The sequence below is a fragment of the Sturnira hondurensis genome, unplaced genomic scaffold (assembly GCF_014824575.4).
Source record: "Sturnira hondurensis isolate 20B ecotype Veracruz unplaced genomic scaffold, ASM1482457v3 Scaffold0002597, whole genome shotgun sequence".
Taxonomy (NCBI): Eukaryota; Metazoa; Chordata; class Mammalia; order Chiroptera; family Phyllostomidae; genus Sturnira; species Sturnira hondurensis.
Window position 1 is genome coordinate 4,003,405 of NW_028075228.1, and position 15,528 is coordinate 4,018,932.

Consider the following 15,528-nt stretch of genomic DNA (forward strand, 5'->3'; position numbering starts at 1 on the left):
AAAACAGCGTGTACAGAGTTCAGGGCTATCTCTGGCCTCGGGTATCACTGGGGGCGGGGGGCAGGGCGGGCCTGTGTGTGTTGCCTGTGGGTAAGGGCTGCAGCTGCACAGTGGTTTGAAAAGGCCCGCAATCTCTGTCATTCATCCACCTTGGGGGGGTGGGGGATGGGACAACTAACTCTCTTCCCCTGAGGGTGGGCCAGACTGCTAAGGAAAAGAATATGGCGGAACGTGTGTGACCTCTGAGACAAAGTCATCCAAGGCACCTTCGGCAGCCTCCTCTGAGACCCCTTGAGCAGCGGCCAATCAGCGGCCAAGCTGGGAGGATGCCTGTGTCCCGGGGAACGTGGCCGCCCGGTCCCCAGCCGCAGGAGGCACCATCTCGGCGGCTGCCCTCCAGCCCCGGGCAGGACACGGGTGCCACAGAAGGCCCAATGACCGCCTCCTCGGAGGCTTGGAGCCAGAGCCGCCAGCCAGGCCGCTCCTGAGTCCCTGAATGGTTTTCGGGCTTGGGGCAGCCTGGAGTGGCACATCAGAGAGCTGACACAGTGAATGTGGCGTCACGCCCGACTGAGCAAGCCCCACCTCCGCCACCTCTCCCCATCTCCCTGCCTTCTTGGGAGGGAGAAGCAGTCCAACCACCTGACTGTCTAACCACTGTGCTGCGTACCTGAAACGGATGCAACACCGCGCAACAACCGTGAGAGAGAAAAGAAGTCCAACCGTCTGCAAAGAAGTATTCTGTGCCTTTCCCCAGAGCCCCAGAACGGGCCACTCTGATGCCGTCACCACCCCTCCTCTTCCCTCAGAGAGGTGAACTCGGACAGGTGTCCCTGCTCCCGTTCCACAGACGGGGAAGGGCAGGCTTGGGTTACCTGAACACAGTACCCACAACCCCGTTTACACACAGCTGGTCAGGGCCCAGGCCCATCCTGGGGCTGTGAGACGGGCCGGCCCTGCCCTGCCCCACAGCCCAGGCCGCACGCGCTGCCACAGTGCACAGGGAGGAGGCACAGGGAAGTGTGGGTGGGCAATGTAATTATTGTCCCTCTCGGTGACCGGTCCTGGAGGCTTGAGAGCAGATGTGAGGTCACTGCCCAGTGGCCATGTGACAGGCTGGCCAGCTGGCAGCTCGGGTGAACATACTGTGACCGCCAGCTGCCAGTGCTGGGCAGGATGGCACAGAGGTGCTGGGTAGGCAGGTGGCGGCCACAAGGCGAATCCCAGGCCAGACCCCAAAATGTCACACACCCCTTAGCCAGTGGTGGGTGTTTTCAGGTAGCGACAGAAACAAATCTCTTTTTAAACCTATGTTCTAGCATTTTATCAATGAGCCAGGTTTTCAAAAAAGGGGAGCCCCCTCAAAGAGATGGAGACGCATCTGCATGAAGCTGGCACAGCCAACAAGAGAATGGGGTGCCTCTGGGCAAGGGCCGCCAGCTAGGCAGGTGCAGAAGCCAGGAAAACTGAGGTGCCCCTTCCGGAGCTGGAGCCCTAACCCGAAGCCTTACCTACAGCACCCCCTACCATGCCAACCAGGCTCCTGGTGGGAGGGGTCTCTCCTCTGCCTCCCCTTCCTTTCCTGGGTCAGCCACCACCCGAACGTCATTGTCAAGTTCCTGCTGGCATCCAGACAGTGACACCCCTCCTCCCCCACTGAGTCTGCCCTCCCTACCCTCAGGCAAAACCTGGCACCAGCTCCCTGGTCCCTGTCAGCAGCCTGTGGGCCTGTGCACAGCCCCCTGGGACCCTGGGGGTCTCCCATGGTGTCAGCCACGGGCTCTGAGAGCCATGAGCCAGGAAGGCTGCTCTGCTGATGTCAGGTCACTTAAAATAGAATTTTAAACGAGCAGCTTCATTAGGACTCTAAAATTAGCATTCCTCCTCAGCACGTGTGCGCCGGAAGGGGTGGCAAGGGGTCCGGGGGACACCGAAGCCAGGGATGGTGTCTCCCTCGCACCAAGGACAGGAGGACAGGGGCTAAACTCAGGGAACCCATAGACCCTGTAGAGGGTCTGCCTGGACCTGCTGTGAATTGGCATGGCCTCTGAGGACCCCCCACCTCTGCCCCGCTCCTCAGTCACAGGCTGGGGGGTCACTCAGGGCCGCTCTCTGCTCTTGCCCTCAACACGCAGGGGCGACTGTTCACCTGCAACTATGGAAGTTAAAGGGAGGAGGGACTGGGGGCAGCCCTGCACCCTCAGGAGGCCCTGGGTGCCTGCTCCCCCTGCCCTCATTAGAGAGGTATTTATTAACTTCTGCGCTCCTGGCCATTGACTGAATTCTGGTCTACATTATCAGCTCATGTAAATTCATTATCCTAACAGCTGGGAATAAGCTCTGCTGCGTGGAGGCCAATGATGGATGAGGGCTAGGGGCTGGGGTGGCATGGGCGTCCCTCTCTGTGTCGTACAAGCTCCCCTGACACGGTGGACTCGGCAGGAGAAGGAGCCAGGGTCTGGGGCCCCCTGGCCTCCTCATCTGCATCACAGGCCGCTGTCCTCTTGATAGGGCCGCCTGCCCCCTTCGGTTGGCCCCTCCACCCCCACGCCCCCAGGAGAAAAAAGCCAGCCACAGCCAGGCCCCCAGCTTCCTGCCCCTCTGGACCCTTGCAGGGCAGGCCCAACACTCAGAGCCCAAGCCTGGGCACTTTTGCCAAATGCTGAGGACAGACGGTGAGCTGATGGCACCCCCACACTGACCAGGCCCCAAGTCCTGCGAAGGGTCTGGGGAGGCAGCGCCTACCCGCCCAGTCTCAGCATGCGAGTGAGGCCCTTGCCTCTCTTGCTCCTTCCACCAAAGTATGGTGCCTTTTCCGCTCCTCCGCCTGGGTGTTTAATAAGATCAGAAGTGGCACAAAGCTTTAAAAAAAAAAAGGCAAGGAAGAGAAAAAGAAAGACCGAAGTGTGAGGGGCAGGCCCGGCTGGGACACCCAGGATGTTTCCACGGAGCTCACCCTCCTCTGTTCTACAGGACAGACCCCATCAGGGTGCACGCTATCCCCAGGCCCCCACCCATCAGCAAGGTTTAGATGGCGGGGGAGGCCCCTACCCCTCCATTAAAAGCGGCCCTGGCTCCTGCTCCCCCCTCCTCACCGAGGTGGAGGGGCCTGATTAATCAGCACTAGGCCTCCCTCCCTCCCTCCCTCCCTCCCGGCCTCCTGTGGACCCCATAATTACCACTTCCTTTCATCCCTGCTCTTCCCCGGCTCCAGACCTCAGGCCTGCTCCCTCTATGCTCTGTAATTACAAGCTAATAGCTGAGATGAATTTTCTGCTGGCTCCCGGTTCAAGCACCAATCCGCCCCTTCCCCCCAACGGCTCCCCCTGGAGTAATTACACCCCTCGAGGCCGGGCCCAGCAGGGCTTCACTTTCAGGCCCCGTGCACAATCTGGACCTACATTCTCTAATCACCCCTCTTGGTAATTTTTCATTACTACAGAAAGAAATGTTTGTGAACAAATAAAGGGCGTCCCCCCTGGCTTGGGGCCCCTGCGCCCCCCCCCAAAGGGGGATGCTTCTGCAACCTTAACAAGGCTGGGTCACCCTGTGCAGAGACCTGGGTGGGAGGCTGAACGGCTTCATAATAAATTCATTATTACATTTGCCTCCGGGTGTTCGCAGCTCACTTGCATGAGGCAATTTTTCTTGGGGGAGGGGGAGGAGGCTGGCATAGTGGGGAAGGTCAGCTCCCCGGGTGCACAGGGGTGGCCTGCTGAGGCCTTCACGTTCTTTTTCTAGTAAAGGACACCTCCTCAGATTATGGGCTTCTAGGGATGGGGGCCTTTTTCCTGCCCTCCGTCCCTATTGGACTTACTCCCCAAGGCTATGCCCTGAGTAGCTGGCCAATGCACCGGCTAATTGAAGGCCCCGGCAGATGGCCTGGATCCTGAGCTGGAACCGAGGAGACAGACCAGAAAGACGGGCCCAGAGAACACAGAGGGGTGGAGAAGGGGGAAAGAAGGGAGGGGGGAGAGAGGAAGGAGGTGGGGAAGATGGAGGGTGGGGGGGAGGGGGAGAAAGGAGGGAGGGAGGGGAGGTCAGCCTGTGTGTCTACAGGATACCCTGGCCCAGGAGTGAAAGGAGTAACAAGGCCACTCACTCTACAAGGCTGCCACCCTCCTCGGTGTAGCCCTGTCACTCAGCGGCTTTTATTGAGTTGCTACAAAGCACTGAAGGCAGGAGCTCCTGAACAAGTGTCTGCCGGAACCTTCCTTGCTGGGAATGGGAGTCCGCCCCCACAGAGCCACGCTGCAGGGCGAGTTGTTCGCACAGCCAGTTCTGGACTCCCCTGGCAGCTGTGAGTGAGTCTGACCCAAGCCCCAGGACGCCCCCACAGCTGCAGCAAATGGGGGTTGATGGGGGCACCACTTTGGGTTCTTCNGTAGCCCTGTCACTCAGCGGCTTTTATTGAGTTGCTACAAAGCACTGAAGGCAGGAGCTCCTGAACAAGTGTCTGCCGGAACCTTCGTTGCTGGGAATGGGAGTCCGCCCCCACAGAGCCACGCTGCAGGGCGAGTTGTTCGCACAGCCAGTTCTGGACTCCCCTGGCAGCTGTGAGTGAGTCTAACTCAAGCCCCAGGACGCCCCCACAGCTGCAGCAAATGGGGGTTGATGGGGGCACCACTTTGGGTTCTTCCCAGCCTTGCCTGCCCACTGCCATGCCAGTAACCTGGGAAGCTGAATTTGGGTTCTGGGAAGAACGGGGACCAAGAGCATTTGGGAGAGGCACCCACACAAGCACCACACTCCGTGCAAGTGCACCACGCTGGGCCGGCGAGGCTCAGGCCTCAGGCTGGTTCACCAGTGTGTGGCAGGGGGGCGGTCTTGGGTGGGAGCCACCACGTGGGTGGCAAGAATAGCGATGGGCAAAGGGCTGGTGCCAGGGCAGCCTGCTGACAGAGGCCTCCAAGGACAGTCTAGGGGTTGAGGTTCAAGGCCACAGATGACTGGGAGTCCCGGAGGTTCCGGTGGAGGCGAAGGACGGAAGTCAGGCAACAGATGGCAGCGACATTTGACAGAGATTATTCTAAGCTGTTGCGTCTGGAGAAGCCTGGGCGGGACAGATGACGGCGGGCGAGAGCAGCTAGCAACTAGGCGGTGGCGGGGCCATCCAGGGAGGGGTGGGAAGAGGCAGCAACCAGCAGCCTGGGGACTGGAAGGGCCTGACAGCCACAGGGAAGCAAACAACTGAGAGAAGAAAAGGTTGAAAGAGACTCGGTCAAGGTTGCAGACCAGCATCCTGGACCCCAGGAGCCGTTCCCTAACATCATTGCTTTTCCCAAGCTATTCCGGAACACTTCTCTAGGGGCTGCGGTGACCGCCTGGTCCAGAGCGTCAGTCACTCTTCACAGTGACTCCGTGAACACACACCGGAGGTCAGGCAGCCCACCCAGAGTCACCCTGCTGAGCCCAGAGCCAAGGACCGACTCCAGCTGGCCTGATCCCTACCCCTCCATCACCCCTGAGTCCAATGCACTGGGCTCAGTGGTCCCAGGCCAAGGAGCCCCCTACCACGAGTTTATCCCACCTTACTCCCAGTCTACAGATGGGTAAATCAAGGCTGGGTCTCTCCCACCCCTGTGAGGCTCTCTGCCTCACCCTTGTCTAAAGTTGCATGCGGAGAGGCTGAAGAAACCAGGATGGGAACCCAGTTTTCCTTGCTGCTATACCTGGAATGTCCTTTTGAAAGTGAGGTGCGCTGGAAAGGCCTCCCACCCCCACCGGGGCAACCTCCCATTTTGCTGACTGCGTGAGAGTGCCCGCCTGTGCACAGATGGCACCAGCGAGAGCCAGAGAGGACACACAGCCAGGGAGTAAAGATGAAGATGTGACCCGGGGACCACCCCCTCCTCTGAACCCCCCATTCCTGTAGCACCAGGCTGCAGGAGATCCACACTGGGGCCACCTTGGGGCAACTCATTTGGCGGCACCCTGCTGTGGGCTTGCTGCCCTGAGTTGACCAGGGCACCTCCGAGCACAGCTCTGCTCACAAAGGAGCACTGTCAGGGACTGCAGAGGCACAAGGTGTGGGAGGAGGGTGGGGGTCACAGGTGTCCAACGCAGACGACGGGTCCCAGGGGGGAAGGTTCCAACCTGGCCAGGAGGTGGACGCTGAATGCCTCCAAGTTTCCACAGAGCGGCAGGCAAGGGCCAGCAGGTGGGGAAACAGGCCAGGAGGGCTGGGGGTTGAGGCCAGGTCCTCACTCCAAACGGGTACAAACGGGGGACGACGCAGCAGATGGATGCAGCTGTCTGACCAAGCCCCAGGGCCCACTTCTTGCTCCCTCTCTGCAGACAGGAGGTGGGGCTCAGGACTCTGAGTGTTCAAACAGCTCCTGTCCCGTGCCTCATGTGAGACACTGCTCTGGGACAGAGGGAGGGGTAGAGATCGAGAGAGCGTTGTCCCGTCCAGTCCCTTCCACACGGAGTACAGCTTCACCAAAGCTGCCTCTGGGGGGTGGGCACGCTCCGCCTGCCTTCCCAGCCCCTAAGGGAACTCAGTAGGTGCTCCTCAGCACATACCTCAGTTCATCTTCTTTCACAGGTGGAGAAGGGTGACGCCCGCACCCTCCCTGTCCAGGCAGGCTGGGAGCTTCAGAACCCAAAGGGCAGGTACCACAGGGGATGAGTCGGGGGACTGGGGCACTGTGTGGAAATCAGCCAGAAGCCCAGTTCCCTGCCTGGCCCCCAGCTCAGCTTCTCAGCAGGGCCCTGCCAGGTGAGTGCGGGCCAAGTCTGAATTTCCAATACTCCAGAGCAGAGCATACTAGTCAGGGGGAGGAAGAGGCTAAGCAGACCTCCTTGTACCCAGGGATCTGCTTTTATTTAGTCTTAAGTTGTGCTGTTTAAATGCAAATCAATGGAAAACATTTTAAAATGAGTAAGTGGCAGCTGACCCTTAGTCTGTCCCTAAGTCTCCAGCTTACCAGAGTCTCCACCATTCCCTACCATCTCAAGGCTGGTTGGCTTGCTCACCAACAGGGGCTATCTCTCCAGCTCTGAAACCCCTGCGGGCTCCGGCAATGAAAAGAGTCTGGAGGAGCCTAATAAACATTCGGCAGCCAGGACCCTCAGCTCGGATGCTGTCAACATCTTAATTCAATCCAGAGTCAGCAGGAAGAGGCTGACCCCTCGGCCTGGGGGCCAAGGGCAAGGGCCCACCCTGCAGGGGCCGTGGCCCTGGCGCGCGCCGACGACGGGTGGGTCTCACTGGAATCGGAGCCAGTTCACTGAAGCCACCATGAGCCTCAAATTATAAAATGGTTTTTGCTTTTGCAAAAAGCTCCATTCTCACAATGCACACCAGACACTCTCACCGGAAAAAAAATACATCTACTGGATTAATTCTGCAGATAGCTTTGTCTCATTCACAAGAGCCCACCTGTAAGCCCTATAAATATGTGAGGCAATGTGTAGTATCCGTGAACCCAGGTTTCTGAATCCTATGGAATTCTTCACATATCAAACCCCGAGTACTTTTCTAAGATTTTATTTATGCATTTTTAGAGAAAGAGGAAAGGAGGGAGAAAGGGAGAGAAACATCAATGTTCGAGAGCTGCATCGATCGGTTATCTCTTGCACACCCCCTACTGGGGACCTGGCCTGCAACCCAGGCATGTGCCCTGACTGGGAATCGAACCAGCGATCTTATGGTTGGTTTGCAGGCCCACTCTCAATCCACTGAGCCATGCCAACCAGGGAGCCAAACCCTGAGTATTAACACCCTTACCCTAGCATGTTCTACCCAGGCTGAGGAGATACGGGGCATCAAAGCTAAAATCCCCAAACTCTAAAGTTCCCAGGATGTTTCCTCACCTGGGCTCATCCGCCGTCTTCAAAGCCCATGTACCATGCCCACACGTCAGTAAATGCCCCAGTGGGGGAAAAACCCACGACTACCCTCCAGCCAAAATGGAGCTCAGAATAAAGCCACCAGGGCGAAGCTTGTGCAAGTCACGAACGAGGAGTCGTGAGCCCCCTAGTCCCAGCCTTGCCACAGGCAGGCTGGCCACCTCCTTCTGGCCAAAAACGGCTGTCACCAATTGCTGTGCAGCCTACTGCCTAGGTCTAAATAATTCTTGACTCTGCTCAAAAACAAATACACGCCCCTGCCCTGCAAAGCTCTAACTGACAACCCATGCAGCTCTTGTAACCCGGGCAGGGTGGTTGGGTCCAAAACTGGCTCACAGGTGCCAGCACCCCCTCCAGGATGTGTAACCAAATCCCCGGACCACACCTTGGGAAGCCACCCAAGCCACCCCAAGACCTGCCATGGATGCAAACAAGGCCTCCAGCACAGCACTCACTACAGTAGGGTCTCTCCCTCTCACAGGGCCAGTGCATGTCCTTGGAGGCCAGGGTTCGGGAGCATGGCAAGGCCCAATCAGCCAGAACAGGTCTGGGGCCGTAAATAAAGGAAGGCCTGGGCTGACTGTGGGGGGCAGCCAGTGCATCCCCGCCGCTCCTCCTGGAGCACCCAGCAACTTCTGTGAGGAGGCCCGGCCTTTGCACCCGTTCCCCTTCCGGAATCTACTCCACAGAGCAGTCCCCTGCACACACCTGCCCACCTAGGCTCTGAACGCTGCTGGTAATCGGGACGCAAAGCCCCAAAGTCCACCGAGGGCCCACCCACAAAAACACTAGCGCCCTGCTGACATCCCGCCAGGTGGTCCGGCCAGGAGAAGGAGTGCAGTCTAACCAGGTCCAACCCAGGAAGCTGCCATGCAGGTAAGATGTGCCGCCTGCAGGACAGGCTCCAGAGCCCAGCATCCCCACTAAGGAAGCCCTCCTTCGTCTTATCAGGTCTGCTGAGATGTACATTTAGGCTCCACTTTTTGCAACTGGCTATTTTTTAAAAAGAAAGAAGAAAAAGAAGAAGGCCTGACAGTCAGCCCTTCAAGACACACCATCTCAGCCCACACCTCAGCCCAGCTCTCTCTCCCGAAGACTCCACGACCAACCTTGCAAGAGATCACCGAAATACTGTCCTGAGAGCCTAGAGGTCGAGGGCAGAGTGGGGCCGATTCAGAGCCTCTCAGTTTTCTTGTCTGTTAAATGGGGACAACTGACCTATTCCCTCTGGGAACAAGTCTCTCCAGCACTCCCATCGACCAGCTGGCAACACTAGTCAGCTTCCCTGTATTCACTCGGCTGTGCATCTCCAACCAGAGCACAGCAGTGGCTGTCCTCTCGTGAACCTTCAGTCATGTGAGTGACAGAAAGCCACCTTTCACATGCAAAAAAGTTACAAACCACACTCAAAGAATACAGGGGATTCCACAGGACGAATCCACTCACATCCCTTGGTTTCGGTCCCCTGTCTACTACTAGTTCCCGGCTGGATTTCTTCAGGCAGGGAGAGGGACCTCATGGGGCCCTGTTTCTCCTAGCTAACGGGGGTGGGGATGATCCTGGCCTTGAAGTCAGAGCCCCGTCAAGTGAGAACAGAACAGGGGAGTGAGACCACCCCCTCCATTCCTGGTATACACACACAGCCCGGCCCCTCTAGGTACAGAGTGCCTCTAGGGCACTCCCACGGGCTCACTCTACCTGGGAGGCAACTCGTTAACCCAGACTAACACCTGCTGCGGCACAGACTGCCGCCCCATGGAACCGCGTCACGGAAAGCATAAAGGCACATGCTCCCCGTTACCAAAGGGCTCGGCAGTCTGTTAAGCGGCCCCCGGGGACCTCAGGAGGTGTGAACAATGGAGCAAGCACAAAGGGGGTCCCTGCCTGCCCTCCCCTTCAGACCAACACACAGACTTTCCTTCAGGATGGCTTCGCCTGCCCAGCATCGATACTGCCCTGACCAAAGCTCACAGATCAATCTCTTGGCTTGCTGCCAGCAGCCACAGACCTGCCATTTGAGCACAGGGAGGGCAGGGTGGGGGCGGGGCTGTTGTGTGAGAAAGTGCCTCCTCCCTTTTCCCAGACCCAGGGTGCAACTACCCAAGGAGGCGGCTCGGCGGCTGGAAAAGGTGTGCGTGCACAGGCGGGGCCTGAGACCCTGCAGCAGAGAGGCCACGGGAGGGCACACGGGCCGCTGCAGCCCTGCAGGGGCTTATTTGGCACTTTGGGCCTTTGGGTCTTGCTAAGAAGTGGCAACAGCCCTCCTCACCCCAAACATTGCAAGGTACCATGGTCAGGGGCACAGGCAGAGTCTTCCGGGTCTCTTAAATTAAAACCCCAAGATGCTAGAGAAGGACAGGGATGAGTTGTGAGCCTTCCATACTGGCAGAATGGAACTGGTATGTGCAGATGCCTGTACACGCCCATCTGTAGACGGGGCACAGCCGGGGGACTCTCACAGCGGCTGGGGGGGGGGGGGCGGAGTGGCGCTACGGCCCATTCGTCCGCGTGGGATGCCCCCACCCAGCTCTGCCGGCCTCAAAGCCACCGCAGCGTGCACCTCCTTGCGCACACGGCAGATGCCAGGTTCTCCGGTTGGAGGAACCGGTTCCAGAATTAGAAGGTTTGGCCAGCACTCCAGACAGACACAGAGGCCACCCAGCCAAATATAACTCAGCACTTGAAGGCTCTTTGGAAGAAGGGCTTCAGCTCACCTGGGCCAGGTAGGGAGAATTATCATCAGGATTCCACCTCAGGTTCATACAGAGCACGGAGCCATGCTGGTGACGGGGGTGTGGACAGGCAGAGGCCTCCGTGCCCACCAGGTCTCCCCACACCGGCCCCTAGCTAAGAGCGCCTGGTCCCAAGGAGACATTTACTCTGGCTTGCTGGATGGACAGCCCCCACCAATTAATTCAGGGCAAACAGGGCAGACCCAGGCTTCTCAGGAGACCCCGGTTCTCCTTAAGGAACACTGCCCCCAACTTCCTCAGGGAGACACCACTCCCCTGAGTAGAAGGCCCTTCCAGCTCAGCTTTTAACCGCACACTGCAGTCCCCTGGGGCCGGGGCTTATAAACTACCACTGTCTGGGCTTAACTGGTCACAAGTCCAGCCTGGGCCTGGAGGTGTCCCAGGTGAATCTGAAGCCTAGAATAAAGACCCTGGTTTCCATGCATCCTGCTCCCCCTACACCGCTCGGAAGCCCCCAAGTCCCACTGGAACTCCCCAAAACACATTCAGCCAGATCTTCCCTTTTCCATAGATGCTTACAAACTCCCTGCCCGCTTCCTCACCTCCAACACCCTGCAGCAGCTTCCCTTGTGAACTTGGGAATCTGCTCAAAGCATCAGTGAAGGTGGGGGTGGGACAAGGACCCCCGGGAATTCCAGGCGGAGGAGCAGCCTGAGCAGAGGCAGGGCTGGGAGTACCAAGGCCTGTGGTTTTGTCCAGCAGGCGCAAGTGCAGAGGCTGGCGGTGGCAGGAGGAGCTGCAGAGCTGAGATTAAAGGCCCCCAGCACAGCTCTGGCAGGTGTGCAAAGGGCCACTCCCGTGTTATCTGCCGGCACACCTCCCAGCAGCCAGGGCAGGCTGGGTTCCTAGGAGGCACTTGATAAATTCTCATTGACAAAGAACGCTCGCTCTGAAATGTCACCTCCCACCCCTGGCCTCGGCCAGGGAGAAAGACCAGCGTGAGGAAGTGAAGCCAGCAGCTTCCCACATACTGTCGGCAAGGGGGGAGAAATTAAAGCCGGAAGGGTGGTCTTTGCGCAGTGGCCACAATGAAATGTCACCCAAAACGTGGATTCCTGCAGGTTACAAACACAGCCCTCCTAGCACCAGGGGAGGGGGCAGGTAGCCTGATGCAGCCCTATGGCTTGGAGACTGCTGGGTTGCCACAACAGAGGTAATTACCGTGCTACCACCCTGCCCCAGGCTGGTGTGGACTTCGAGTAACCCAGGCTGGGAATTCCAAGCCTTCAGATGGGGCCAGGAAAAACCGGCCTTGCTAGCTGACTCCACAAGCCCCTGCGAGTTTCTGGGGCAAGGAGAGAGGCAGCAGCCAGGTCTTGCTCATCTGCGTTGTTCTGGCAAAGTAGGTGGGAGCTGCCAGCACCCATCTCTCAGGTAGGGGCTCAGGACCCAGAGGACCCTCCTCTTTCAGAGGAGGGGAGGGAGGACACCAAGACCAAAGGAACTCAAGGGGCTGGGGAGGTCACTAGCTTGGAGATGCAGGACACAGGTCTACCACAGAGAGGTGCTGCATAGACTCTGCTCCTGGTTGCTCTGGCCACAGGGGCAGGCTGGAAACCACAAGGCTCTGTTCGATCTGCGGCCCCTGAACTTCCCCCCAGAGACAAGGAAGTTATTGGCAGCTAGAGGACTGCCCAAGGGGACAGTTTTGCAAAGCCCACCAGAGCTCCTAAAGGGGTCTGGTTCTTGCCATGAGCTCTGGCACTGGCCCCCATGCCCCTCAGCCTGAGTTTGCTCACCTATCAGAGGACTGGTTTTAGCCTCAGTCTGTGCATTAGAATCACCTGGGGAGCTTCAAGCACACTCCTGGCCCCTGCACTGGGGCCAGGAACACAAACTCTGGCTTGACTGGGAGATGTGGTGACCAGCAGTTCTAAGAAACCAAACTGGGGGGATCTATAAACCCTGTTCAACTCTGACAAGCTAGGATTCTGAAAACTGTCCCCTACAGGTCAGGGCGTGCACTGTGGAGAGTAGCTTGTTGCCTTGTTCAGAGGCTGGCCCCACATATATGACCGTGCCTGGAAGTCAGACAGGCTTCCCAAGGCAGGGCTGGCCCAGGACCCCCACTGGCTGTTCACCAGCCCCAAGGTTCGCAGAAAGAAAACCACCTAGTGACTGGCTGGCTCTAGCTGCCCCCTTTCCTCTCCATGCTGCAGACTCCTGATTCCAGACAAAGCAACAAAAGCCAACCCTGCACTGGTCATCAAAGCCCCCACACCCCGATTCTCCAGAGGTCAGGGCTTCCCCAGAGGTCAGGGCTTCCGCAGAGGTCAGGGCTGTGCTGACACGGGGCCCAGATACAGGTCTTTGTGAACTGTCAGCGGAGCTGCTTAGGTAAAGCCGGCCTGCTGGGCACTTCCTAGTCCTCCTGGGCAGGGCGGCGACTCCCCTGTGTAGACTGCAGCTGGGATGACACACGGCTGCCAGTTGGAGCCCGCACCCCCGGCCCCCTCACCTGTGGCGTGGCCCAGCTGAGTCAGGTGGCAGCCTGTGCCTCAGGTTCCGCCATCCCTGCGGGTGGAGGCAGCCTATAAACACAGGATGAGCAACGCTTACGTGCCCCACGCTTAAGTAACAGCGAGGGAGATCCAGAGGCAGGCTGCTCACCTGCCCCCTCCCCGCCCCCCAACGCAGAAAATCCCAGAGGGAGGGCCCAGGCAGCCAACCAGTAGACATATTCCTCAGTGTCCCATCAAGACCTTCAGTTCCTCCATCCCAGCCTCCTGGAAATCGGCTCAGACCAGGAGGTTCCCACTCTGAGTCCGCTCAGCCTTTTGTTCCAGCGCCTTTCACAGAAGGAGCCCTTTTTTTCATCTGATGTTCCCGCTTTTTCCTTCCAAACCCCAACCTGTATGGGCCCCAGATAAGGCACTGCAGGGGTTAAAAAGGGTTTAATGTATTTTGGACGCACTTTGCAGACAAAGGCTAGTTTACAAACAAGAGCCAAATAGATTCAACACCGGCTGGTCTCCACCACCAGGCTGGGGGCCGGCAGGTGCTCCTAGCCAGGCATACAGCCCTTAAGGGCAGTGCTCCAGCGCAGGGCCCCCAGCCCCTCACGTGCTGGCGGCCAGAGCCCTCCACCCCCTTAAATGCGGGGCAGAGGGCCTCCCTTCCCCCAATCCGGGGAAACCCTTTTCCCCCCACTACCGGAGCCTGGCGCCTATGTGGTCCCTTTACCCCCCACCCCGAGCTTCGGAGGGGGGGGGGCAGGAGCGGGAAGGGGAAGGTGGGAGGGTGAGCCTAGGGCCCGTTCCGCCTCCACAGAGGGAATTTAATTAGCCTGCTGGAGAGGCAGGCGGGCGGCCGAGGAGGTGTCTCTGGTGCTGCAATATAATTGAATCGGCTCCACTCGGTCGGGCCACTCGCCGCCCATCAGCACAGCCGCCAGCCTGGGCGGGCTGGGGGCGGGGAGGCGCATCCAGGCGGAGCAGGAAGGGCTGGGAAGGGAAAAAGGGCAGCACGAGTGAGGGGTGGCGGATGCAACCACTCTACCACCTCCGAGGCCGGGGCAGCCATCTTCGGCAGGGGAAGGGGCCGGGAGCCGCTCCAGGGAGGAGGGGAGCAGGGAGGGGAACAGCGGCAGTCCCGGGACGCGCCCTTGGGAAGCAGGGCGTGAGGGTCGGAGACGGGGTGGCTTCAATTCCACCCTCCCGGCGGTCCTCCGGCTTCGACAAGAGGGGGAGGGGAGCAAGACAAAAACCCAAACTGCGAGGCCCGAGCCCGCAAGCCCCCCTCCCAGCCTAGCTGCCGCCAGCACCTGCCACGGGGGCACACAGTTGCCCCCCCCCGCCCCCGCCGTCAAGTTTTCACTCCGGCTCTGGAACGTCGACAGCTCACCCCGAGTACCCCCGGCTGCCCGCTCCCCACCCGCCCGCGCGCCTTTACGCTCCACTCGCTGAAAGTAGCTGCCAAGGCCGTGCCTCAGCCGCCCGAGTCCCCGCCAGGAGTCAGGCCACTCAGGCTACGACCAGCGGCGGGTGGGGGCCTCTGGTCGCCTGCCCGCCTGCCCGCCCGCTCAGCTCTTATCACCGCTCACACTCCAGGGGAAGTTGCCTGGGAGCCGTTGGCAGCCACCCCCGCGGAACCCGCGAACTTGGAGAGGAGTGGCTGGCGGGTGTGGGGGTCCGGAGACCCCCACCCCCGTCCCACGCGCGGCGCTCACCTTTCATGCCAGGGTCCCGTAGCTCTGCCTCGGCTGACACATGCTGGACCCACCGTCACCCAGAGTTTGTCTAAACTGCTTATCTCACCCCGGGCTGCTCAGCGCGGCGGCGGCGGCGGCGGCGGCGGCGGCTCGGCCGGCTGGGGAGGTGGAGCTTCCGGGGCCGAGGCCAAGAAACACCTGCTGCTGTCGCGGCCCCGGAGACACACCCAAGCGCAACACCGCCCACTCCCGGGCCACTGGCTAGCTCCCTGCTCCCTGACCTCAGCCAGCAGGAGGTGTCAGGTTTCAGTCGCAAACACACGCGCGCGCACTGACGGGCGCCGGGTACACCCGCACAGGCACACGCCCCTCCCCAGCCAGGCTGTCCAGGTGAGCCGAGGACACCAGCAGGTAGGGTTAGTGCCGCCTTCGGCCTCCTGGGAGGCCCAGGCTCGACTGCTCAGAGGTCCCGGGTACACTGGTGTCTAAAACCAGCCACCTAATTCCAGAAGAAAGGAGCAGTCGCTTCCCAACAAGCCCGCCACGCGAACAGAGCCCTTGCGTGTTTTGTGACCGCTTCCCTGGCGCCTAGCACAGTGTCTGGCACAGAGCAGGCCCAGTGAGCGAACGGATAAACTCACGTGTCCTGGAGGCCAACTTCTTGAAACTGGTAATGAATTGGGGGGGTGGGGGCGCACAAGAAAGGCTATGTGCATTTACCCCCCCACACACACATGTGTGACCTTATAGCCCCACCATGAAAGGGTTCAA

The 15,528-nt window shown here is 59.4% G+C and overlaps 1 protein-coding gene across 8 annotated transcripts in view; it reads right to left on the reverse strand.

The window, feature by feature from the left end:
- The window catches only part of GSE1 (Gse1 coiled-coil protein), a 412,599-nt gene that overhangs the window by 41,598 nt on the left and 355,473 nt on the right, over positions 1 to 15,528 (reverse strand). For 2 of the 8 annotated variants that reach the window (XM_037040258.1, XM_037040255.1), the window contains exon 1: positions 14,776 to 14,904. The exons of 5 other annotated variants lie outside the window; for them this stretch is intronic. In XM_037040258.1, coding sequence (XP_036896153.1) covers positions 14,776 to 14,782 — 7 coding nt within the window. In that variant the 5' untranslated portion in view covers positions 14,783 to 14,904. Of the gene's footprint in view, positions 1 to 14,498; positions 14,587 to 14,775; positions 14,905 to 15,528 lie in introns of those variants that run through there. One more of the 8 variants, XM_037040256.1, reaches the window with a different exon arrangement.